This window comes from Manacus vitellinus, unplaced genomic scaffold, assembly GCF_001715985.3.
Source record: "Manacus vitellinus isolate BGI_N305 unplaced genomic scaffold, ASM171598v3 scaffold_66_pilon, whole genome shotgun sequence".
Lineage (NCBI taxonomy): Eukaryota > Metazoa > Chordata > Aves > Passeriformes > Pipridae > Manacus > Manacus vitellinus.
The window spans coordinates 2186862-2210712 of NW_021940729.1; the positions used below are offsets into that span (position 1 = coordinate 2186862).

At 44.2% G+C, this 23851-nt stretch overlaps 1 protein-coding gene across 2 annotated transcripts in view; it reads left to right on the forward strand.

The window, feature by feature from the left end:
• Nucleotides 1–21702, forward strand: part of RASSF8 (Ras association domain family member 8) — a 46110-nt gene extending 24408 nt beyond the window's left edge. The window contains exons 2-6 of one of the 2 annotated variants that reach the window (XM_029963972.1): nt 840–1035; nt 12893–13782; nt 16116–16260; nt 17377–17532; nt 18450–21702. In XM_029963972.1, coding sequence (XP_029819832.1) covers nt 933–1035; nt 12893–13782; nt 16116–16260; nt 17377–17498 — 1260 coding nt within the window. In that variant the 5' untranslated portion in view covers nt 840–932 and the 3' untranslated portion in view covers nt 17499–17532; nt 18450–21702. Of the gene's footprint in view, nt 1–839; nt 1036–12892; nt 13783–16115; nt 16261–17376 lie in introns of both variants that reach the window. The other variant, XM_029963971.1, reaches the window with a different exon arrangement.
• The last annotated feature ends 2149 nt before the right edge of the window (nt 21703–23851 follow it).

The window sequence follows — 23851 nt, forward strand, 5'->3', positions numbered from 1 at the left end:
CTACACAACAGGTAGATGTTGCTGAAGTGTGGGATCACAGAAGCATTAAGGTTGGAAAAGCCCTCCAAGACCATTGAGTCCACCCTGTGCTCGATCCCCACCTTGTCACCCAGCCCAGAGCACTGAGTCCAGTCATTCCTTGGTCACTTCCAGGGATGGGGACTCCACCACCTCCCTGGGCAGCCCCTTCCAATGCCTGACCACCCTTTCAGTGAGAAATTCCACCTGATGTCCAACCTGAACCTCCCCTAGCACAGCTTGAGGCTGTTTCCTCTTGTCCTGTCCCTTGTTTCCTGGGAGCAGAGCCCGACCCCCACCTGGCTACAACCTCCTGTCAGGTCCCCCCTGAGCCTCCTTTTCTCCAGGCTGATCCCCCTCAGCTGCTTCTCATAGGACTGACTCTCCAGACCCTTCCCCAGCTCCACTGCCCTTCTCTGGACACCCTCCAGCCCCTCAATGTTCTTCCTGAACTGAGGGGCCCAGAACTGGACACAGGATTTGAGGTGTGGCCTCACCAGTGCCCAGTACAGGGGACAATCCCTGCCCTGCTCCTGCTGCCACACTATTGCTGATCCCAGCCAGGTGCCATTGGCCTCTTGCCCCCCTGGGCACACCTGGGCTCATGTCCAGCTGCTGTCACCAGCACTCCAGGGCCTTTCCCAATGGGCACTTTCCAGCCACTGTTTCCCCAAAATGTGAGGATGTGTGTGTGGTTCCTGTTGTATTTAAAGAAAGGAGGCTGAGTTGCTTCTCCTACCAAATAGGTGACAAGCTGAAATTGTTAACTTTCAGAATTGGTAATGCCCTGCTATGAACACCAGGATTTTTCTCTCCTGTAGCTGCTGCAGGACATCTGCTGCCTTCTCTCCGGTGTAGCTGCAAGTATGACTTGACGGATGCGCATCCATGGCTCTTGGATGATCTGGTGAACCATGGAGCTCAAAGTATGGGTGGATGGAGTCCAGAGAATCGTGTGTGGGGTCACCGAGGTCACAACATGCCAGGAAGTTGTAATAGCCCTTGCTCAGGCCATTGGTGAGTAGCTCTGCCAGCTGGGAAATGGGGTGAAACCTTTTTTTACAGAGCTAAAATGAGGGGAGGTGAGGGGGCACTGAGTATGAAAGTACAATTTGCAGGGTAAACTTGTAGCCTTTGATCTTTCACCTGACAGAGATTAGAAAGAAAGCAAGGAAACACTTTGAAATCTATAAACTTTCATTCGATACAAATTTATTCTCTAAATAATAATAATATGCTGCTGTTTGTTATTGTAAATACAGCCTGGATAAAGAAGGTGCTAAACTGTCAGTGTTTTGAGTACCAAAGAATATGAAAGCAGTGCATTCTAATGCTGTTCATTGAAATAATACACATTGTAAGTATCCTCAGTTATACTGGGAATAGCATAGACCAGTGAAATAGATCCTTCAGGTTCTCCTCCTACCCTTTCATTGTGGTGTGCAGGAGTAACTTGGAAGTCTGTACAGTGTTAGCAATTTGCAGAGCAGTTTAGAAGGAAAAAAATAAAATCTTTCAGGCTCCACAGCCTCGTCAGATCTTTCTCAGTGACTAAGAGCATGATAATTTTTCATAGCTTGTCTTATCCAGGTGAGTATTGAGTTTAATTTTGGTACTCATCTCTTTGGAATAGATTATAAAAAATTTGTGTGGTCTTATATCTGAAATATCTTTATCTGAATAAGCCTCAACTTCATCCCTTCAGTATTTCCCATGCTGATTCTTATTCTTTGCTCAGAAGTTATAATTGGCTTTAGATACTATTTAAATTTAGGCATTAAAACCTATGTTTTACCTAAAATTAGATTAATAATTTAAAGGCTAACTTTTGCATTTTTCAGTGTGCCAGCAGTTTTGCAAATTGTATTAGCAGTCTGAACCAATTTAAAAATAATAACTTTCTAATAAAAAATAACTTAGGCTCACAAATGTCAACAAGCTATTCCACCTGTAAGCATGAAATCAGTTTCTCTGAAATTGTGATGTTTATTTATTTAAATTTGTACTTCTGGACATCATTTCCACCTGCTTTCATCAGATGGAGTAGAAGACTGGAACTTTTTTATTTTATGATCTAAGGGGATCGAACAAAATGCTAGCATGTGTTTATCTATATGCATCAAATAACTTTTAAAGCTTCATTTAAAAATTTCAAAAAGTTAGTTTGTCTCTCAAATCTTGTGTTTGATGTTTAACTGTTAAATGTGCTTTTACTGGTGGTGCTACTTGCAGCTTTTCATTTAATGCTAATTGGTTCCTGAATAGCTTTCATATCTTATTTTCTGCCTGTAGGTTTTTTGGGACACAATTATGCTGCCATGGTCATTTCCTAGTAACGATTAAGTGATACATATTTAGAAATAATAAAGTGGTTGTGATACTTTAGTTCTTTACCTTGCTTTCAATATCTCTTTACTCTGTTTCCTTCGCCTTCTCCCACAACACACAAAACGTCAGACTCCCGGTTCTAGACAGTAGTTTAATGTTCTCCTGTGTAATTTCTCTTTAGGTTTTTTCTGTATCCTCAGCATTCAACCTGAACTCTTGTAAGGCCTCCATGAGCCTTGGAAACACACAGGTTTTATCAGCTCTTCAGGCTTCCTTTTCTGTAGCACATCCCCAGTTCATCTGGGGCAGGCGACTCTGGTTCCAAGTGGAGATAAATTTCAGTTGCAACCAGAGCCAAATTAAGAGAATCCCTTGGAAATTCCTTCCTGAGGCAAATATCCTCCCTGGAAAACACCCATTATAACTTCCCTCTCACTAGGGCAGCTCAGGCAGTATCGAACACCACCTAAATTGCTCTTTGGCAGGTGGGGCTTTCCCAGCCCTCCTGTCAGGCCATTCATCACAAAAGCAGCCATATGTCTGGTCCTTTGATTTGGCTGTAGGTACCAGCTTACCAGGAAAAAATGTCACTGGAATTTGAATAGGAATCTATTAAAATGTATCCCTCTAGCTCTCACCTGACACTTGGTGGTGGAAAGTAGCCAGTCTGAGTTGGCGTTCTCCTCACTTGACTCTGATTGTATTTTCCACTTCGCAGTCTGGCTCCTTCAGCAGTCACAGAGCTTGGCTGGATTCAGGATTGTTTTGTCTGTCTGTTGGTCTGTCTGCAAAGTTTTTGAGATGCTCTTTTTGTTTTATCACCTCTTACAGTTTATTGACTTAAAAATACCCCCCACACAGTGCAGTCTTCTTACCTGAGCCTGAAGTGTGAACTGCAACAAGTATGTAATTTTCTTGAAGTGCAGTGTCTGGATATCTGCAAATTAACTTATGTTACAGCCATATCCACTGTAGAAAGCACAAGCCAAAGATATCTGAATTAAGACAGCCATGGTTAAGAAGCTTCTTGTGGACAAATGAAGCTGCCTCTGTTCTAGAGACATGAAAAGTAAAGCTTTATCGTGTATTTCAAAAATCAAAATCAAAATTATTATAGAATGGACTGTGGTTAGATGGCACCTTTGAACATCTGCTGTTCAGACCAGGGTCAGCCAGACCAGGTTGCTCGGGACCGCAGGCAGTTGGGTTTGGAATCTGGCTGGGCATGGAGACTCCTCCACCTCTCTGGGCCACCTGCTCCAATGTCCAGTCACCCTTCTTGTGTTTGCCTTAAATGGAATTCCTTGTGTTGCAAGGATTGCCTTTTGCTGTCACTTGATCAACTGCAGGGCCCTGTCTGCTGATCTCCTGCTGTGATAAGAACAAGAAAAAGGTTTCCAAATGTGTACTTGCCAACTCTCCCCTCCTGTCGTGGAAATTCAGTAATAACTTTGGGATACAAAAGTATTCTTTTTTTTTTTTTTTATGTTTTATGGCTATTTTAATAAAAAATTATACTGGGTGCTGGGCTATGCCCCTTTGTAGGAGATTCTGTCCCATACCCTAATTCTGATCCTTTGACCATGGTGTTCAGTCACTTAACTTGCCTGGCTAATGCTCCTTAGCCTATTCCTTACAAATTGGTGCTCTTTCAGTGAAAAAGTCTCTCTTTGGGGCTGTTCTCCTGATCGATAATATTTATGTTACCTCTTCTTGCATTATGATGTCCTTCTGCTGCCTATCTGTTGATCATTGCAGAGTAGGAAATGATTCTACCCCAAGTAAGAGGTTTAGGGAGGTTCGGGTTGTTTGGGGTTTTTTTAAATTTCCATTTGGATTGAAGTTAAAGGGTCTGCATTAAATCTCAAAAGCCCCTCATTCTTTAAAGCAAAAAAAGAAGGGAGAGTTGTCTCCTTCAGTGATCCCAGCAAAGATTATTTTAAAAATACATGTATATAATTTAATGAATGTGAGATAGAATAATATAAACTAGATCTAATTTTGGATGCTAAAATGGATTGTGTCTCTGATTTAGGAGGAGTTAGAAATGCCTTAGATGGAGGGTGGGTCACTGGAATTCTGTTCAAGACAGACATAAAACTATTCAGTTAGAAGTTTCCAGAGAATGAAATCACCTCCCCCTGGGATCTTGAAGAACACTTGATACTACCTTTTATGAGTTTTATCCAGGCCTGCTTTATTTTTTTATTTTATTTTTTTTTAACTCAAGCTGCTTACAAGTTACAAAAATTTGGCTTTTAGTACAAATAAGAGGAGTGATGGTTTCATCATGAAAAAATAAACCCTCACCACTTTGGGAATGGAAAGCAGGATATGGACTTAGATGAGTGTGTAAGTGTAGTGACTCCTCTCAAAAAATCATTATAATGCTGAGGGGAAAAGCAGATGGGATCCTAAAAGAGAGTGAGCATATCTTTGTAGCTGATGGCTTAGGCAAATGTAGTTAAACTATGGATGGTTTTGTTTTGGTTTGGTTTTTTTTTAAATTGGCTTTTACTGGTTGTTTTCCATTCAAATATGAAAAATAAAAATATCTTCCAAAGGAATGTGGGACTAATGCTGGAGTCACAAATATACTTGTCTTGTTCCGTCAGAAGTGTTCTTCTCCCCTTTCCAGCCCCTGTGAGGATCTTTACTGCATTCATTGTGATTTCTTTTACCCCTGGAGACTAGAATGCATCTTTTGTAGTGAGAACGACATGTTTCTTTCCTAGAAAGAGAATATTTCAGTTTAGAGACACCAAGTTTGAAATTCTTGCCCAAGTGCACTTTTGTTTTCTGCCCTCCCCATAATTTTCTGTGGCAAATAATTAAAATGGCAGACTTGCTTTAAATAGTGCTGGGGGCTTGGGGTTTTCTGGCTGGAGAATATGAGCAACACTTCACTGAACAAGAAGTACAGCTGTCTCTTTTTAAAATTAAACAAATGCAGCTGTCAGGGTTGGTTTTTTTTGGTTTTTTTTTATTGCAGTTGAGTATTTTCCCCCAAAGATAAATGGGGTGTGTTTATGAAAATAAAGCACAGATTTGTCTGTGCTGTCTCAGATGTGTGTTACAGCATTGTAAGGCTCAGCCAGAGCTGTGTCTGGAAAGATCACACCACTCCTTTTACAGGAAGTAAATGTAGTGACAGGACATGAGGAATGGCTTCAAACTGACAGACAGTAGGTGTAGATTGGATATTAGGAAGAAATTCTTCCCTGTGAGGGTGGGGAGGCCCTGGCACAGGTTGCCCACAGAAGCTGTGCCTGCCCCAGCCCTGGAAGTGTCCAAGGCCAGGCTGGATGGGGCTCTGAGCAACCTGGGATAGTGGAAGGTGTCCCTGCCTGTGGCAGGGGGTTAGAATGAGATGATCTTTAAGGTCCCTTCCAACCCAGGCCATTCTGTGATTCATTGATGCCTCTTATGTTCATCTCTTCTTCCAAGTAATTTCTGCTAAAGCAAGTGCCAGAGGTGGCTGTCAGAGAGAGGGAAAAGAGTCTGAGCAAATTGAACCTCAGCACCAGCTCTGAAGAGAATTAGAAGAAGGGAGAAGTTCTTGGTGTGTACAAACTAAGGGTTTTACTGTTAAATTAATCATGTAGTTTACTGCTAAGAATCACTTAAAACTTGTGATGTTTTGACCCCAAAATTTCGCTCTCTGCCACTTCAGGTAGCAACCTTGAGGGATAAGAAGTACGAGAAAGCTGTGTGCTGTGATGAACTTTCTAGTTCAGGAATCTGGTGACAGTAACCTCTCTGAGAGGCACAGTGGCTGGGTGGGGTGATTTGTCTCCACCTTGAGTGATGTGCTACCTCTGGAGCAGTGCTGGTGCCTGCAGCAGAAACCTGGGCTGCTTGATGTGCTTTTGTTGTCTGACTTCAGCCAAACTGCTCTTCCACGTTGTTTAACCTGCTTAGGACACGAGTCTAAAATAAATGTGGTACCTCGGGGTGCTCAGAGAAAAAGACAACTGAAAGTATGAAGTGAGTCCAAGTGCTTTGTATTGTCAGGGTGTGATAAACGCTTGTATACCCTTCTTTTGAGAGCCAGGATAATGGTAATAAACTAAGGCTGCAGTTCTGATAAAGATGCCGGGAGCACAGCTCTGCCCAGAGAACTCAGCAGGCCTTCAGTGGAGCCTGGATATCTCTGTGGGTATTTCTTCCTAGGACTGGACTACTCTGATTCTTTATTTTCTATGGAATTCATACATGTGTGTGCAAAATATGGCACAAGTTGAGAAATCTGAGTAACACAAACTCTAACCTCTATTTTGAAGGTGTTTTTGCTCTTAATCTTGGGTATTTAATGAGTTCTCAAGTAACCTGACTGGCATTTTTTAAAAATTGCTGTGGATGTTAAGTATGGCATAATGAATGTAATATCAACTTCATATTTCACAGATAGAGAGTTCAGATCACCCTGGACTGATTAAAATTGCCAGCAATTACTTTTCTATCAGTGCTGTCAAGGATTCAGGAGTGGGTGCTGTTGTCCCTTTGGTAAGGCAGAGCATTTTCACCCACGTGTTCCACATATTAGGAGTTCTTAGAAGTTTTTACCTACATATAAGTATGTTTTACTTTACGTGGCCTTTTTAGGGAAGACAGGATCCTTCAGCCTGTGAGACCAGGGCAGTGACTCACCTGCTTGCACTGACTCACTGCTGTAGGGCCTGGCTCTTGAAGCATGGGAGACACTTACTGAAAAGATCTTGCTTGGCATAAACATTTGTAGCCTGATGGGAAAGATAAGGTACAGTACTTTTTTTTTTCCTCTCGTGGTGTATCATCCTACCTTCATACCAAAAAAATATGGTGCCTGAAATTCTTTAAATGTAGAGGATGATGGACTTCTGGGAGAGACTAAAGGGTTGAATCATTCCTGAAAAAGAGAATTGATGACCTCTCAGATTACAGTCCTGCTAGAAGTGTTGCCTGAGAAACACTGCTACTGCTTCTTTCCTTTGGAGTTTCATTTTCACTTTTGCCAGCAGAAGCAGTCACTCATGTCTACTGTGTCAGCTGCAAATATTAAAGCACATAGAGAACCTTAAAGTGAATAATAGTTACATGAGTCCTACTGCCTTCATGGAGTGTAATTTAAAACTCTGCCACTTGAGAGTCTAAAAAAAAATGTTCAATTACCTTGTTCCTGCATTTCATTAGTTTAATCACTGTTCATTGTGATGGAATCTGTGTTTAAATTACCAAATTACATCAATCCTAAGTTTGTGTGCTTATGGAGCTGTAGGTGGGAACTTAACTTCTTAAACTTGACACTGGCCCTTTGTGCAGATGCAGTGTGCTGTAGAGATGTAAAGATGCACCTACTTCTCTTACAGCTTGTCATTTGCTGTCTTGCAAAACAGATATAAATTCTTGATGATTGGTTTGAGATGGTAATATCATATGGTTCATGTAGGGTCTTCATTCTGGGGACCATATAGTAATCATAGAATGGTTTGAGTTGGAAGGAATCATAAAGATCATCTTGTTCCAACTCCCCCTGCCATGGGCAGGGACACCTTCCACTGTCACAGGGTGCTCAGAGCCCCATCCAACCTGGCCTTGGACACTTCAGGGATGGGGCAGCCACAGCTTCTCTGGGCAACCTGTGCCAGGGCCTCCCCACCCTCCCAGGGAAGAATTTCTTCCCAATATCCCATCTAAACCTACTCTCTGTCAGTTTGAATCCATTCCTCCTTGTCCTGTCACTCCAGGCCCTTGGAAATAGTCACTCCCCATCTTCCTTGTGGGCTCCCTTCAGGTCCTGGAAGGCCACAATTAGGGCACCCCAAAGCTTCTCTTCTCCAGGCTGAACAATCCCAGCTCTCCCAGACTTTCCTCCCAGCAGAGCTGCTCCATCCCTCTGATCACCTTGGTGTCCCTCCTCTGGACTCTCTCCAACAGCTCCATGTCCTTGCTGTGCTGGGCCCCCAGAGCTGGAGGCAGCTCTGCAGGGAAGTCTCCCCAGAGCGGGGCAGAGGGACAGAATCCCCCTTTCCCCTGCTGGCCATGGAGAAGGGTGTAGAGGCTTTTTGCTTCCACCAGCCCCTGAATTGCTGTTTTTTTTGAACAGGAAAACATGGAACACAGCACTGCTGATGCTTTTTTTGGGGCTGTCAGGGTTTTTTTCTCTACCATTCGCAACAACACAAAGCTTTGATAGAAGTATTAAAAAAAAAAAAAGAGTCTTAATAATTTCTAGTTGTGCATATTCTTAAAGTTAGATTTCAGAAGTCACAAGGGATCCACTGGCAAGGCAGGTACCCACCCATGTGAACATAAGTACAACAACTAAAGCTGTGCTTTGGCTGCTCACTGAATTGACTTCTGAACTGGTCACTGACCTTTATCTGGAAATACTGCATAATTCTGCATGAGATTTAATGTAATCTGGAGCTGGGAGAAACACTGTAGTTTAGGGGATACTGTACATTGCTGGCACAAGGCTCATTACGTGAACACAACTGTAACTTAATTTTTCAAATGATAAGGTTTGCATGAATGAGGTGGGGCTGAGTTCTGCCAGGTGCTTTTTGTGTCCAAAAGCTCACGGACAACATGCAAGGCAAGAAGCAGCATGCAGCTGTGGAGCTGCTCTTTGGCATCAACCCAGGCAAGCTGCTTTTTTTTTTCCTTGTCAGTGGTAGCACATCAAAACCAGCAGTTTGTTGCAGGGACGCCTGTGTTCTGAAACACTCTATCATTAGTTCTGAATTAACTCATTCACCCTTTCATTTGTGAATTAATCCCCTCTAATGCAGGCAAACATCACAGTTGTGGTTGTCTGGGTGTTGTTAATCTGCATCATACATAGGCTGAGCACTAAACCTGGGTAATGATCTTGGATGAGGACAGCTTTGTTTTAGACCAGTCCTGAACTCCAGGTGTGGTTGTTGAACTCTGTAAGTATTACTTCCACAAAACACTTTCTTTTATGTGGCTCTTGAGTGCTGAGTTCATTATTTAGGTCTGTGTGTTGATTTGGAACCCTGAGCTAAGATGGAAATAGTTCTTGGCAAGTGCTTTGCTTAATTCTTTAATTCGCTTTTGGTCGAGATTGTTAGAGCTTTATTCTCCTCCCCTCCTCTCCTTTTTTTTTTTTGTCTGTTGTTACATTTCTTTTAAATGATGAATTTAATAGCAGAGTGAATAGAAACTCACACTGCTCGTTCCCCTAGTGGTACCTACTCCTGTTTGCAATTTTCATACAGCTTTGAACTTGACTGTTTCTGACACAACACAAGCATTAGTAACACGGCCATGATTACAAGCTGAAAGCTTCTAAGAGTAACAAAACAGAGCAGCGAAGTGCAGCCTTTGTCCTGAGTTCTGGGGTATGTTTTTACTGAATTTTTCTCTCAGGGATTTTATTGTTAATATGTTAGGGCAAGCAGCGCTAGGTTTATTTTTCCTACAACAACACCAATGCCTGCAACAAACTATAAATCTTCATGGATCAATGAACAATATTGTGAGCTGGCAAAAATCTCTCACTTTATATCTTGGCATAGTAAACTTGTTTTTGAAATACTTTATTAAAACAAACCTTAAATCTGTTTCTTAGAGTGTTGGCCAAGCATGTTAGTGCGCTGACAGATTTTTTTTTTTCCCTTTTTCCTCTTTCCCTATCCCCCAGTGCCTGCCTACAGTCACTTATTTATAAGGCTTTTGGGGTGGTGGATTGCTGTTCTCATGCTGCCTGGTTTTGTTGATTTCTATCCGTCAAATCCTTAAGCTCTCACTCCTGACTTGGAAGTGAACATGGGCATTTTGGTCTCTGAACTTGACCAGCCAGCGACCTCTGGGATAAGGCAGGAGCCAAAGCTGCCCGTTCTCTAGGCAGGACCTCCAGAGCCAGTTTTTGTTGTTGTTTGTGCATCCTGAGCTAATTGTGAGAAAGTGAGATCAGAGGAGCCATTTCCAACACAGTAGTTGCATCTTGGGAAGCTCTTTGTAAGGCAATATTGAATTTTAGGGGGGTGCATAGCAGGTTAATTACCACAGTCTCCTACAAATCTGAGGTGACGAGTCTACGTGAGTGTTGTGATTGGAGGTGGGAGGCAGATCTCCAGCCTAAGATTAGGATATTTTTGTACTTTTGGAAAAAGTGTGGTGCTTGGGCAGGTGGTATGAGAAAAAAAATGCATTAAATGGATTACCATTGATATCTACATTTCTTCCAACTCTTCCACTCTGTAGTTGTATGTATGACAGATATTTTAGGCACTTATGTGCTGAAATAAATCATTTGAATGATCATCTGTCATGGAAATGGATATAGGTAATGCATTAAAGTAGTTAATGATGTTTTTAAGGTTAATGGCAATTGTGGAGCTGTTCAGAAATTCATTAGCATTGTGTGCTTTAAAAGCAGTTGATCTTTCACATCTTTCTGTAAACACTGTTGTGGCTTTTAAGTGAAGTCACTTTGATAAGGGAAACTCTCTTCTGCATTTGGAGCGTGCTGTATCTCAGAGCAGTAAGAGGGGTTTGGAAAAATCCCATGAGGGCTATCAGAGGAAGAAGATTCCTGAGCTGAATTTAAGCATGTCGAGTGGCAGCACAAATGAAGACTTAAACGTAAGTCTTGTACTGTTTTGTTCCCAAAAAGCACACCAGACTGCACTCACTGTATATCAAGCTATCACCAGAGTGCTCAAAAAAACTCCCAGCACTGTTAAAGGACTTGAGCTGCTTCCTGAAGGATGAGTATCCCAGGGGGAATGTGGGAGCTGCTGTTCCAGAGGAGCAGCCTGTGCAGGAAGCCCCATTGCTCGTTTGCGGTTCAGGCAGCCTGTGTTACTCTGGTCCCTGTGCTCTCCTCAGTGAAGGTTTGTCACACCAGCAACACTGCCAGGGGCCATCTGAGCTGGCATCACACTGCTGGGACCTGGGCTGGCTCTCCCCAGTGTCTGAGTGGACAGGGGGGGCATGCACTGGGGGACTGAAGCTCTGTCAGTCATTAACAGCTGCCTCTCATTGATGAAAGAGCTTAACAGCAAACACTCCTCCCTTAAATTTGATGTTTCTCAGTGGCTGAAACATGTGGGACTCCTGTTCATGTTTTCTTCCTCTAGGGCTTTGTACTGGGTGTATTTACGTGGGGGTTGCCAGCATCACTGGGTCACTTGCTTTAAACTTTGCTGGAGGGTGGTAAGGCCCTGGCACAGGTTGCTCACAGAAGCCGTGGCTGCCCCATCCCTGGAAGTGTTCCAGGCCACGTTGGAATGGGCTCTGAGGCAACCTGGAGCTAGGTGGATGAAAAGGTGTCCCTCCCCTTTGACCTATGGCAGGGAGTGTTGGGAAACGACGATGATCCACCCAAAACCATTCTGTGATTCTGGGAATCCAATCCCTCCAAACCGGGCGGCAGCCCCGGGGGTTGTACGGTTTCCCTGGTGTGTGGGGTGTGAACTGCTCCTCGCTGCTGCTGCGCGGGAGAGGGTTTGGAGCTGAGCTCAGGGATGTGCGGGCACGGCAGTGAGGCAGCGTGTGCTGTGACACGCGAGAACAGCGCGGGGGGGACGTGGGGCGGGACACGGACACTCCTCGGGGCTGTGCGGGGACGGGACAGCCCGCGGGGCTGTGCGGGGCATGGAGAATGGCACACGGACACCCCGCGGCGCTCTGCGGGGGACTGAGGGATGGACAGACACCCCGCAGGGCTGTGCGTGAGGGGATGGAGGATGGGAGAATGGGACATTGGACACACCCGGGGGCTGTGCGGGGGATGAGGGATGGACACCCGCAGGGCTGTGCGGGCGGGATGGAGGGATGGGACACCCGCGGGGCTGTGGGGGGGATGAGTCATGGACACCCCGGGGCTGTGCCGGGAGGGATGCAGGCATCGAATGGACAGCCCCGGGGCTGCTGCGGGGGATGAGCGGTAGTGGAATGGGACGGACCACCCCCGGGGCTGTGCGGGGGGATGAGATGGACGGGACAGCCCGGACTTGTGCGGGGGATGAGCATGGACGGACAGCCCCGGGCTGTGCGGGGATGAGGGATGGATGGACACCCCGGGCGCTGTGCGGGGGATGAGGCATGGACAGCCCGGGGCTGTGCGGGGGACGAGGAATGGACGGACAGCCCCGGGCTGTGCGGGGGATGAAGGGATGATGGACGGACACCCCGGGGCTGTGCGGGGGGGTATGAGGGATGGGACGGTACGGACCACCCCGGGGCTGTGCGGGGGATGAGGGATGGATGGACGGACAGCCCCGGGGCTGTGCGGGGGATGAGGGATGGATGGACGGACAGCCCCGGGGCTGTGCGGGGGATGAGGGATGGATGGACGGACAGCCCCGGGGCTGTGCGGGGGATGAGGGATGGACGGACAGCCCCGGGGCTGTGCGGGGGATGAGGGATGGATGGACGGACAGCCCCCGGGCTAGTGCGGGGGATGAGGGATGGACGGGGACAAGCCCCGGGGCTGTGCGGGGTGCGGGACACGGACGCTCCCGTGCCGCGCTGTCCCCGCGGTGTCCCCGCAGCGCCCTCCCGCGGCCGCGCTGACGCTGCGCTCTCCCCGCAGGGCGCACCGGGCGGTACACGCTGATCGAGAAGTGGCGGGACACGGAGCGGCACCTGGCGCCGCACGAGAACCCCATCGTGTCCCTCAACAAGTGGGGACAGTACGCCAGCGACGTGCAGCTGATCCTGCGGCGCACCGGGCCCTCCCTGAGCGAGCGGCCCACGTCGGACAGCGTGGCGCGCATCCCCGAGAGGACGCTGTACCGGCAGAGCTTGCCGCCCCTGGCCAAGCTGAGGCCGCCCGGGGACAAGTCCATGAAGAGGAGGGAGCCCAAGAGGAAATCCCTCACCTTCACCGGGGGCGCCAAGGGGTTAATGGACATCTTCGGGAAGAGCAAGGAGTCCGAGTTCAAGCAAAAGGTGCTCAACAACTGTAAAACGACGGCAGATGAGTTGAAGAAGCTGATCCACCTCCAGACGGAGAAGCTGCAGTGCATCGAGAAGCAGCTGGAGTCCAACGAAGCCGAGATCCGCTACTGGGAGCAGAAGTACAACGCCAGCCTGGAAGAAGAAATCCTGAAGCTGGAGCAGAAGATCAAACGGAACGAAGTGGAGATCGAGGAGGAAGAATTCTGGGAAAACGAGCTGCAGATCGAGCAGGAGAACGAGAAGCAGCTGAAGGAGCAGCTGCAGGAGATGAGGCAGAGGATCCTGGAGTGCGAGAACAAGCTCAAGGACTACGTGTCTCAGATCCACAACATGGAGAGCGGCCTTGAAGCAGAGAAGATGCAGCGAGAAGTTCAAGAGTCCCAAGTGAATGAAGAAGAGGTGAAGGAAAAGATCGAGAAGGTGAAGGGTGAAATTGATATTCAGGGCCAGCAGAGTCTGAGGCTGGAAAATGGCATTAAAGCTGTAGAAAGGTCTTTGGGCCAAGCGACCAAGAAGTTACAGGTAAGATTGTGTGTTTATCCATAGCTAAAGGAAAGTCAAAGATATGACTGTGGCAAATTTCTCTCAAGCAGATTTAGAGCCCGTGAAAAAAAAACAAACACATGAGAAAGTTTCCACTGTGACTTGGGGTAAAAGGAGGAAAGTGTTTCATTTTCAGATTGCATTTCAGATTTTTTTTTTTGAAGGGCAGACAGTTTTCATTTCACCTGTGTGTAATTTGCTCATTGAAACCATCTGAGATGAAAAACAGTGATTTACACCATCATAGCCTTTCTTGAGGCTAAGCTTCTGATCCTTGCTAGGTTTGTCTGCCACCAAAAGAGATGAATTAAAAAGAACAGTCCAAAAGCAGCACCTGGATAGATGGATGTAGAGCTAAAGTAGCTGTTACCTTACAGGGCTTTTGTTTTAAAGAACAGCATCCCCCTTTTCCTGGCTGACTTGCTGGTTAAATTCAGATCTTCCAAGCTTGTTCTAAACCTAAAGATGCACAAATCTAAAGTCCAGAAGGAAGTAAACTGAGCTCTGTATTGTGGAGTTTAGGGGGGAGGAAATAGAGAAATATTTTCTTGCAAGCTGAAATTTAATGATTAATATTCACAGAACTGCTGATTTGAAACAGGAAAGTTGAGCATGGGTGTTTTTTATAGAGTTTTCAGTAAGGAAGGAAAGAAAATTTTGATTCACTAAATTTTCTGTGCTAAGAGCAGGAAGGTGGCATTTTTTAGTGAGAATTTTTTAGTAATTTGGACTAACTCTTTCATCCCTTTCCTGTAGCCACCTGAGTAATGTAATTTTCCAGCCATCTGAGGTTATGATCAGTTGAGGGTCAGATGCATCACTCTGGTCTCCTGGTTTGTAGAAAAAGATTTTAAGTGCAAAAAACCCCCAACCCCACCCAAAGCAAACAAAAAAAGAAAAACACCCTTTTTCAGGTAAAAGATCTCAATAAAGTTTCATGATTAGATACTAAATTTAAGACGTTAAAACATACATGACATTTCAACCTTAACTTTCTGTGAAAGCTGAGAAATGTCAAGAACAAGTTATTTATGTTAGTTCTGCTAACCTGCGTATTTCAGTAATTTTAAAAAAAAAATAAAAACCCCTGAATTTCCTTCAGTGGTAACTTTGTTACAATCTCATAAAACACGGAGCTGCACAATTACCACTGTGGTAAGTAAGTAAGACAGTTGAGAATTTCCTGTGTCCCAGTTGTAGGGTTTAATGGACCTGAAATAAAGCGAAGAATTTTTCTGTAGAATAGTCTTAAAATTTTGTTTCCATTTCTCCATCCAGTTCTCCAAAAGCTCGTAGCAAATGAATGATCTGTTCCTAGGACAGATCCACAAAACTGTTCCTCCACAGTCCTCGTGTGAGTTCACATCCCATTCCACTGACACAAGATAATTAGGGAAAAGAAGGTCAGCCCACCCTCTCTCTCTTGCCAAAACAAAGGTGTAGCAGTACCTGCTGCATTGGAATGCCCATGGATGTGCTGCCTGGCATCAGAGTAGCCTATTCCCTCTGTGGCCAGATAGCAAGAATTCCATCCTGGCTGTGGAAAGAAAAAGTACCAGATGCAGCTCTCTGCTAATGAAGCTCAACCTGTGTGTGGAGGGGAATAAATAAGTCTAAGACTGTTGTAGCCTCTGAGAGCTGTAAGTTTTGCATATCATGCCAGAAGTACAAAGCCTTGAGGAAAATCCTAAATTATCTTCTGTGCCTTGAAGGGCTGGTGGACCAGCCAGGCTTTGGCCTTGTTGCACAAAACAGTTGCAGAGAGAGAAAGTTCTGTCCATAAAAATTTAAGTCGAAAATGCAAAGAACAAGAAGAGAAAGGAATTACACTCCTTTTAGTATCAGAGCTGTCCAAGCCATGCTGGACACTTCAGGAGGAGCTAAGATTTGGTGCCAGACTGCTGCTCAATTGATTATTGTTTCAGAGGGCACACTGTTACCTTTATTTGCTTACATCTGATGCACCAAAATTTTTCTCAGGTGATATGAGTAACATCTGCTAGTCATCCCAGGAGCAATATAAAAGTATAGTATATAAAAAACCCCAGTAGTCACCTGTACTTAGAGTTGGACTCAATGATCTCAGAGGTCTTTTCCAACCTAATCGATTCTCTGATTCTAGTAAGTCATAGTGAGTGTTGACTTGAGATTAAAAAACCTTTAAATGATGAGATTAAAAACCTTTAAATTCTTCAGTTTGCATTTGAATTCAAAAATTGGAGGCTTTCTCATCAAAAGGAGTTGTCCAGTTGTAAGTGGAGCCTTGAAATGCTGCTTTATATGCTCAGCAGATGTTTTCTCTTTCCCGGCAGGACAGGGAACAAGAACTGGAGCAGCTGACAAAGGAGCTGCGACAGGTGAACCTGCAGCAGTTCATCCAGCAGACGGGAACAAAGGTGACGGTGCTGCCGGCAGACCCCGTGGAGGTGGAGGCCCCACATGTGGAGCTGGAGAGAGGTGCAGCCCTGGGAATGCCTTGGCTGGGAGGGAGAAGGGGTTGGCACTACCTTTACCTGCTGCTTAATGCCAGCACTGGTCCGTGGAGGGAGCGCTCTGTTAGCGAAGGCCTCAGCAAAACACTAACAAAGCACGTTGTCGGATATTCCTTTTCGTTCCAAGGATTCAGCAGGCTATAAATAAAGAGCAGTGTGTGGATAACTTCTCCCCCACTGTGCCTGGGCATGTGTTTGTCCCATCAGCAGCCCGTTAAGCCAGTGGCTTTCAAGGGTGGCTGTGGGCATGTAAAGCTGGCATACAACATCATTGCACTTCTAACACTGCTGCTCATCTGGGTTCTTCCCCTTCTGGTGCTGTCAGAGTAGGAAAAGGAATGTGTCTGGATCTCCAGAAATCCCAGACAGCAGCCACATGGGAATAGGAGCTAATCCAGCTGGGCTGCCAGCCATCCAGAAGCCCTGCACAGATGGCTGTTACGGCATGTGCAAATTGGCTGTGCACCCAGTGAGAGCAGGGCCACCTGCACGTGCCCACAGCTGGATTCACATTTTCCTGGACAGAAACATGGGATGTGTGTCAGAGCTGTGGCACAAGCACAGCTGTGTGCTTTGACAATACTCTGCTTTCAAGGGGTCTGTTTGCCTCGTCATTCTCCTTAGCTGGTTCTGTTCTCCTTTTGGAAGACTTTCCAACCAAAAGGCACTGGGAGCATAAGGGGGGCTGGGGGGAAGGAGCAAAAGCCAACCAGGCCTTAAAATGTCAGTGTGAACTTGTGTGAACTGTCTCTTTTGAGTGGGCAGGAAGCTGAAGCTTTGAGTTATGTACAGGTACAATCCCTTCCTGTGCATTACCATATAAATGGGTGCATGTTTTTCACAGGAGAGTAATTGTTGTGGATAGCTATTTCTGGTAGATATTCCTGTTTCGAAATGAGTAGGAAGTATTATACTCTTATATACACCTTATGTCTCATCCCTTCCTACCCAGGCACTTCAATTGTTTGTTACGTGTGGTGTTAGTTTTTTTTTTCTTATCACACTAAGCAGGAAGAGGGGAGGTGTTTTATGGATGTCCCCCCCGATGATGACTTTTCTAACTGCCTTCTTTCCTGTTCAGAGCCAACATTTCAGTCTGGGTCACTGAAGCGCCCTGGCTCCTCGAGGCAGCTCCCCAGCAACCTTCGGATCCTACAGAATCCCCTGTCGTCTGGTTTTAACCCGGAGGGCATTTATGTATGACAGTACATACCTCTTCTGGAGAGGACCTATCAAGGTACCCTGGACAAGATACACTTTATTTTATTCTGCCAATGATGAATGGAAGAAGTTTTTTCTTGTTTTATTTTGGGTTTTTTGTTACGCCACCGTGTTTTTGTTTTTTTTTTCTTCTTCCTCCAACACGCCACTCGGAGCCATACCCTGTGCACTGATGCTAAAGAGACAGGAGCTGTCTCGATTCCTAATTGGCAAGGATGACCTTGCTGTCAACACAGCTAGAGTGCAGAAACCTTCATTGTTTTTGCCACTTCAGAAGTGTTTGGGAAAGTATTGTCGCTTGTATAGGCATAAATGGAAGACTGAGGGTGAAGGAAACCGTGTATGCAACTTCCCTGAGGTTTAATTTATTCCCTTTAATCAATGGACCCGTGAATGTTGACCTTTTATATTTTTATTTTTAACTTGTGAATAATCACATATGGCTGTGTGTCAGTCTGACAAGGTGACTTTAATTTGTGTGTGCATACACCCCCATTTGATCAAGTACAGCAACCTGCAATGCAGAGTTCTGTGGGGTGCTGAACCATTACAGTGGTTTCTCACCACTAACTTTGTTCATTTCTGTTGTGGGTCATAATATGTCATGTTCCATCCATTGCTACCTTTTAAGGCTTGAAAAGTGAGCTTGTGGGTTTTACTTGCTGTTGAATCTGCCTTTGAATGAAGCACCTAGTGTTCAAAAGATTTATGGATTTTAAACCTTGGCTTGGTAAAAATATTTCCAGCATATAATTGAGGATGCACTAGTTAGATGATATTTTATTACATAGAATGTATATTTGAAATATTTTGCCACATTGTATATGCCTTTTGAGAAAAGAACAATGTAAGAAGTTGTCTTCATATATCTTACCAAAAGAGAGTAGGAGGCTTTTCACTGTGTGTGATTTTGTACTTTATTTTTTCCACTAGCCATTACAGTGTTCTTGTTTTGAGGTAAATCTTGCTGTTGGAGGAGAAGAAAGACACAAACCAAATGGGCATCCTCTTCCAGCCTTCCAGAATTCACTCAAGTTTTGTGGAGGGAAGAAACCTGGCAGAGTCCCTTGAAGTCAATAGCAGAGCTTTCACTGAAGTGAGTGGGGCCAGGATTTCATTCGAGTTTAGCCTCTCTGAAAGACATGTTGCTGCTCAGTCACTTGCAGAATGTAAAGCTCACAAGCAGGAAATTCACACATTTGGTGGTCATTTTTTGCAAAACATGTGAAAAGAGAACAGTTTTGTATCTTGGTGTTGCTTTAATCCAATCAAAGCTAAGCAAGGATTAAACAGAGTGGTTTCCCAGCAGAAAATTAAGACAATATCAGGTAATTGTTGGTTATAGACCTTGATGTTAGATTGCTGAAGTGGACACCAGGTTTGTGGAGAAAGTGACTGCCATCAGTGGGACACTGTAAACATTGGAGGCTGGCCTCATGGATGAGTTAGAGAAGGGATGGGCCTTCCCTAGTTGTGTTTGGATTTTCTGTTCTAACAGCAACTCATAGCACCATCCCCACCTTGGAGATCCCCTTGGCATGAGAGGCAGACATCGTGCTCTCACTAAGTACTGAAAACTTGGGCTTAGTGGCAAAATGACAGAGCTCCTGATGGCTTTAGTAGGGTCAGGATTTTACCACTAGTAGGAAACTCCATGCTTTTTGCCACAGAAAAATACTTAATTCCTAGCATCCTCTCATGTTGATTTACTGATGTGCAGATAAATGTTAATTTAAGTCTCCTTTTTAAAAAAAGGAGCTTCCCGACAATGGAAGTTTTAAAAGATATAGTAGAAGATGAAGGATTCTTGAGTGTTTATTGCATCTTTTTACCTTTCCACTTATTAATGGCATCATATATTCTAAAAATGCTGCTGTATTTAGACTAACAGCAACAGATAAGGCTGTGAATATATAAAGGACCTTTCCAAATGGACTCTGAATTTTTACTGTTTAACTTATCATCAGGTCTTTTTTTTTTTTATCTTCCATCTTTCCTTGTGAGCAAACTGGAAAATTATATGTTCCTACCTGAGGAATCTTTGCAGTGCTCACAGATTTTATTGTTAGTTTATCACAGTTCTGTGCTCATGTTTACTGTGCCCGTAACTTTGTATTAAACAAAAAAGAAAGAATGTGTGTACATATATATATATATATATCTATATATTAAAAAAAAGTGTAAAATATACATAGTTTGGGGACAATATCTGTCCAAGGTACTTGAGCATATATGCCTTACATTCTGGGTTCAATTTACAGAAGTGAAATGGCCCTCTCCAGTGGATATCTTGCATCTTCAGCACCTCTTGATGTTAGAGAACTGAGGCACTCAGCACCTTGCAAAGTCTGGCCCAAATTATGCTGCATGGGGGTGGGGGGAAACAGTCTTGTCCTGAGATGAAGTATTTTTAAGGCAGATCAGCATACTTACCCCAGCTAATGTTTCTGCCATACTTTGTGACCGGTCCATCTCCCACAGATGTCAGTTGGAGCTGAATTGGGCTCTTGCATCATAACAACTGCTCTCTTTCTCTGCCAAGTTATTCTTTAGGATAGAGGGAGGAAGAAAAGGATTAAAAGGAATGGTAAGAGCAGCTTTGGAGGGCTTTAACTACGGCTTTGTAATAGAATCAAAGGAGGAATTTGCCATTTAAGTTAAAAGAGTAGCACCTGCTGACTGCAGCAGCTGTTTGACAGAGAGGCCAGCCTGGAGCTGGCTCAGGAGTGGCCACTGCACCATCCCTGAGTGGACCCTCCCTGTCAGGGCTTTGGCACATATCAAGGTGATCTGAAAAACGTTCACAGCTTCAGCCACTCTTATGGTCAAGGAGAGGCTTTGGTATCCAGACCTGCCATTTGTGAGACACTTGACAAATTCCCCTGCCCCCACCATACTCCTCTTGCTTCTTGAATTTCACCCAGGCTGAAGTTCTGTAGCATTTTCACCCTCTCTGTAAATAAACCAAAAAGAAATGGCATGCCCTTGCATTAAATGTGAATTGAGCAGTGTGTAACAGTTAGAAAAATTCCTCACACTACAGCATTTAGAATTTTGCTTCTGATCAACTGCAGAACCTCACTCTTTCTTTACAACTGTAGAAAAAATTCATTTTCAGAAATGTTCCAAACCTACTTACGGGGCATTAGCAGAAAGGAAGCAACACATACTGATTTTAACAAGTGCCATATTATTTACTGGGCAGCATGATAAAAATGGGGTTTTTTGCTTGCGTTAAATAGTTGAACACACAAAGCACTATTTTCCAGTGCACGGGGAATTTATATGGAGAACTCCTGTAATTTATTACTAGTGGAAATTAACTGTGTTATCTCTCTCATCCATGAGGATACAGGTTATTTTTGCTGGAGATGCTATGTCGTTAGGGGAAAAGGGGGGGTGACCATTTGAAAAGCCAGTAGGTTAAGGCTAAGGTGAACAATCCGAATGCCCGAGCAAGGAGAAACTCAAGTCCCACTCTGAAAAGTCAGCTAGGAACACGCCTCCCAGGATCTTTTAGTGGGACTTAGGTTCCCAAGTGCCTGAATTGCTTCTGGAAATGGTATGTTAGCTTTGAGATTACTTGCTTTTCTTGAACCCTTGCAAGTTGGGAGGAAGTTCTTGAAGAAAAGAACTACCCCTACTAGCATTAGCAATATGCAAATGTGTGAGGTAAGAGGGAAAAGATCCTTTAGTAAAATAAAAATCTCCTCTTGGGGCAGCAATTGCCTTGTTTTTAGCGTGAAGAGTATTGCATTATTTTAGTGAACTGGGATCATATGAGTATGATCAAAAAAAAAGAATTGATCCTGTAATTTTTAGTGAGTTACCTTGAAGCATATAAATTCCTGATGTGCATTAACTTGAGTGAATTGGGCCTTAATGATCCATGTAAATAACAAAACTGTATTCAGATATTTTTTTCAGAAAATAGTCTCTAATGGTCTGTACTGTATTAAAATAAGTGTCAAAGTGTTACTTTTATATTACACCTTTTTTTTTTTTTTTAGAACATTGAAATGTGCATGTTTATTCTATTTGCTACAGTATTTTAATGTTTTGGATGAAGGCCATCGGTTGTATGGAGATGACAAAACAATCATTCTGTCTATTTATTCAGTATTGCTGCTTAAAGTTTTCAAAATAAAGCTTTCAATGCCAATATAGTGACTGATTGAAAGCTGTTCTAGCTCTCTTCAGGTGTTTTTTTTCTATGTTTATAGAAAACTAAATAAGTGAAACTTGGTATATATAGGCTGTTATACCAGCAAGGAATTATTGCAATAATACTGGGGGGAGGTTGAGGATAAGTGTGTGTAGTATATACATAAATGTATGCATGCAGTGAATGCCTTTAGGCCTCAAGTAAATGGAGTGCTGAAGAATGTTAAATTCTTTGTGGTCCTGCAGGCACTTTACACATGTGATCAAGCACTGGTTAGTGCTTCATGGTGCTTGTGAGGGCAGAACAAGGTGGTCACAAAGGATCAACTGAGAGCCCTTTGAACCAAAGGAGATTTAAGCACATTCTTGAGTGTTCTAGTTTCTGACTGGGGCCTAAAAACATGTTCTGATACAAAAGTCTTGCAGTTGCAGCAAGGATGCCTCAAGCATAGCTGGTACCTCTGAAAATTTTAGTAGTTCTGCCATGGATGGAGTGTGCCTGCTCTACTTGTAAAGGGTATCAGAATGCAGAGTGTTCACCCTCTTGACCATCCTGTGAAACAACTAACTAGGGGTTCTGACTGGAAGATTTGGGTTGCTGGCGCTTTAACCTAGAGAAGCAATGCAAACTAACTGTGAAAACACGAGTGAGCGTTTTATTACTGCTCTGCTTCAATGCAAGATGAAAATCTGTATTATATGTAACTATATTTTTTGTCACTTAAAAAGCTTCTATTTTTTATTATTCTCATGAATGGTTGACAAAAAAAGATATTGGATATGCTCCCATACAATAAATTCCCCTCTGAAACTGTGGATCTTTCCAGTTCGTGGTTTGCTGGAGTTGCACCGTTCATCTCACGCACGTCTCACAGTACAGCTGCTGGGACTCTGTCAGAGAACACTGGGCCTGAAAGCAGGGCCAAGGTAAAGCTGGGTGTATCTGCAGCTCAAACATCTTCAGAAAGGGCTGTGTGTCGAGCATTAGGACACTGAACAATCCTAAATGGCAGCTTACTTGGTGTGGGATACACAGCTGGTTGGGTGTGGGGCCTCTGTGGCAGACAGGCCCTCTGCCCTAAGCGTGCACGTGCTGTAATCTTAATCAGATAAAGCCCAGGCACTACAAGAGAGTAGAGCATCTTGTTTTGAGCTGAGGAACTGCCTCTAGGATTAATATTAACCCTGAACAGATAGAATTGGCCAGCAACTTGCAAGAAGTGTAACTTAACTTAAAGCAAAGGGGTAGAAGTTTGCTTGGAGGTGATCAGGGAAGGGAATTGAATGCTCAGAATCTTCACACAACAAATGCAGGGTGCCTTGATCCTTCAGGGAGCAGAAAGAAATTAAGCTTTGAAAAAGGAACTGCAGGCCTGATTCAGGTGTAGTTAATTGTGCTGAGGACCTGAGGGGGTGCAAAGATTGCTTGAGATCATTTGAGTTAATCAAGGCAGGGAACTTGCTACAGCTCGAGACTTGTGATTTAAGCCATCCAAATGCAGACCTTAGTCTGATATCCCAACAAATGGATTTTCCTAAGCTAACTGGAGCCTAATCTCATTAGAGGTGAGGAGCAATGAGCTAACACTGTTGACTGGTGATAAGACAATGTCATGAACTCCACTGGAACCCTAGCACATGGCACTCATGTTGTCAGGGCTGTGTAAGTTGTGGGGGCCCTCTGCTCCTGAAAGGTGCCCTTTTCTGCCCCTGTGCAAGTCAGCTGGCTGGGTTTTGTGGTACCTAAGGTTTCCCAGCGTGCTCAGCAGAGCCAAGGCTACAGCTGATGGTTCTGATCTTTTGCTTTGCCTTCAAAGAACAAAGTGGTGTATTTGTATGTGGCTGCTGCAGCACTAACTAGCTCAGTGTAACTGGGCCACTAATGATTGCAAAACCAGACCAGATTAATGGTCCATTTCGTTCAGAAGCTGTACTGAATTCTTCTGCCTGTCACATCTGTGTCAGCTAGGTGGTATTTCTTTATAATCCCAATTTTTAATGATTGTTTCAACTAAGATGTCTCGTGTCTGAAGTAGGGCACAATGAGCAACAGTCCCCATTACTGCCTTTATTGAAAATGATATATTTGCTACCTTTGGTATTGTAGCTAGTGTTAATGAGTATTTTCTAGGTCAGCCACTGCTTCATCATTAACTTTCTCCAGAAATATT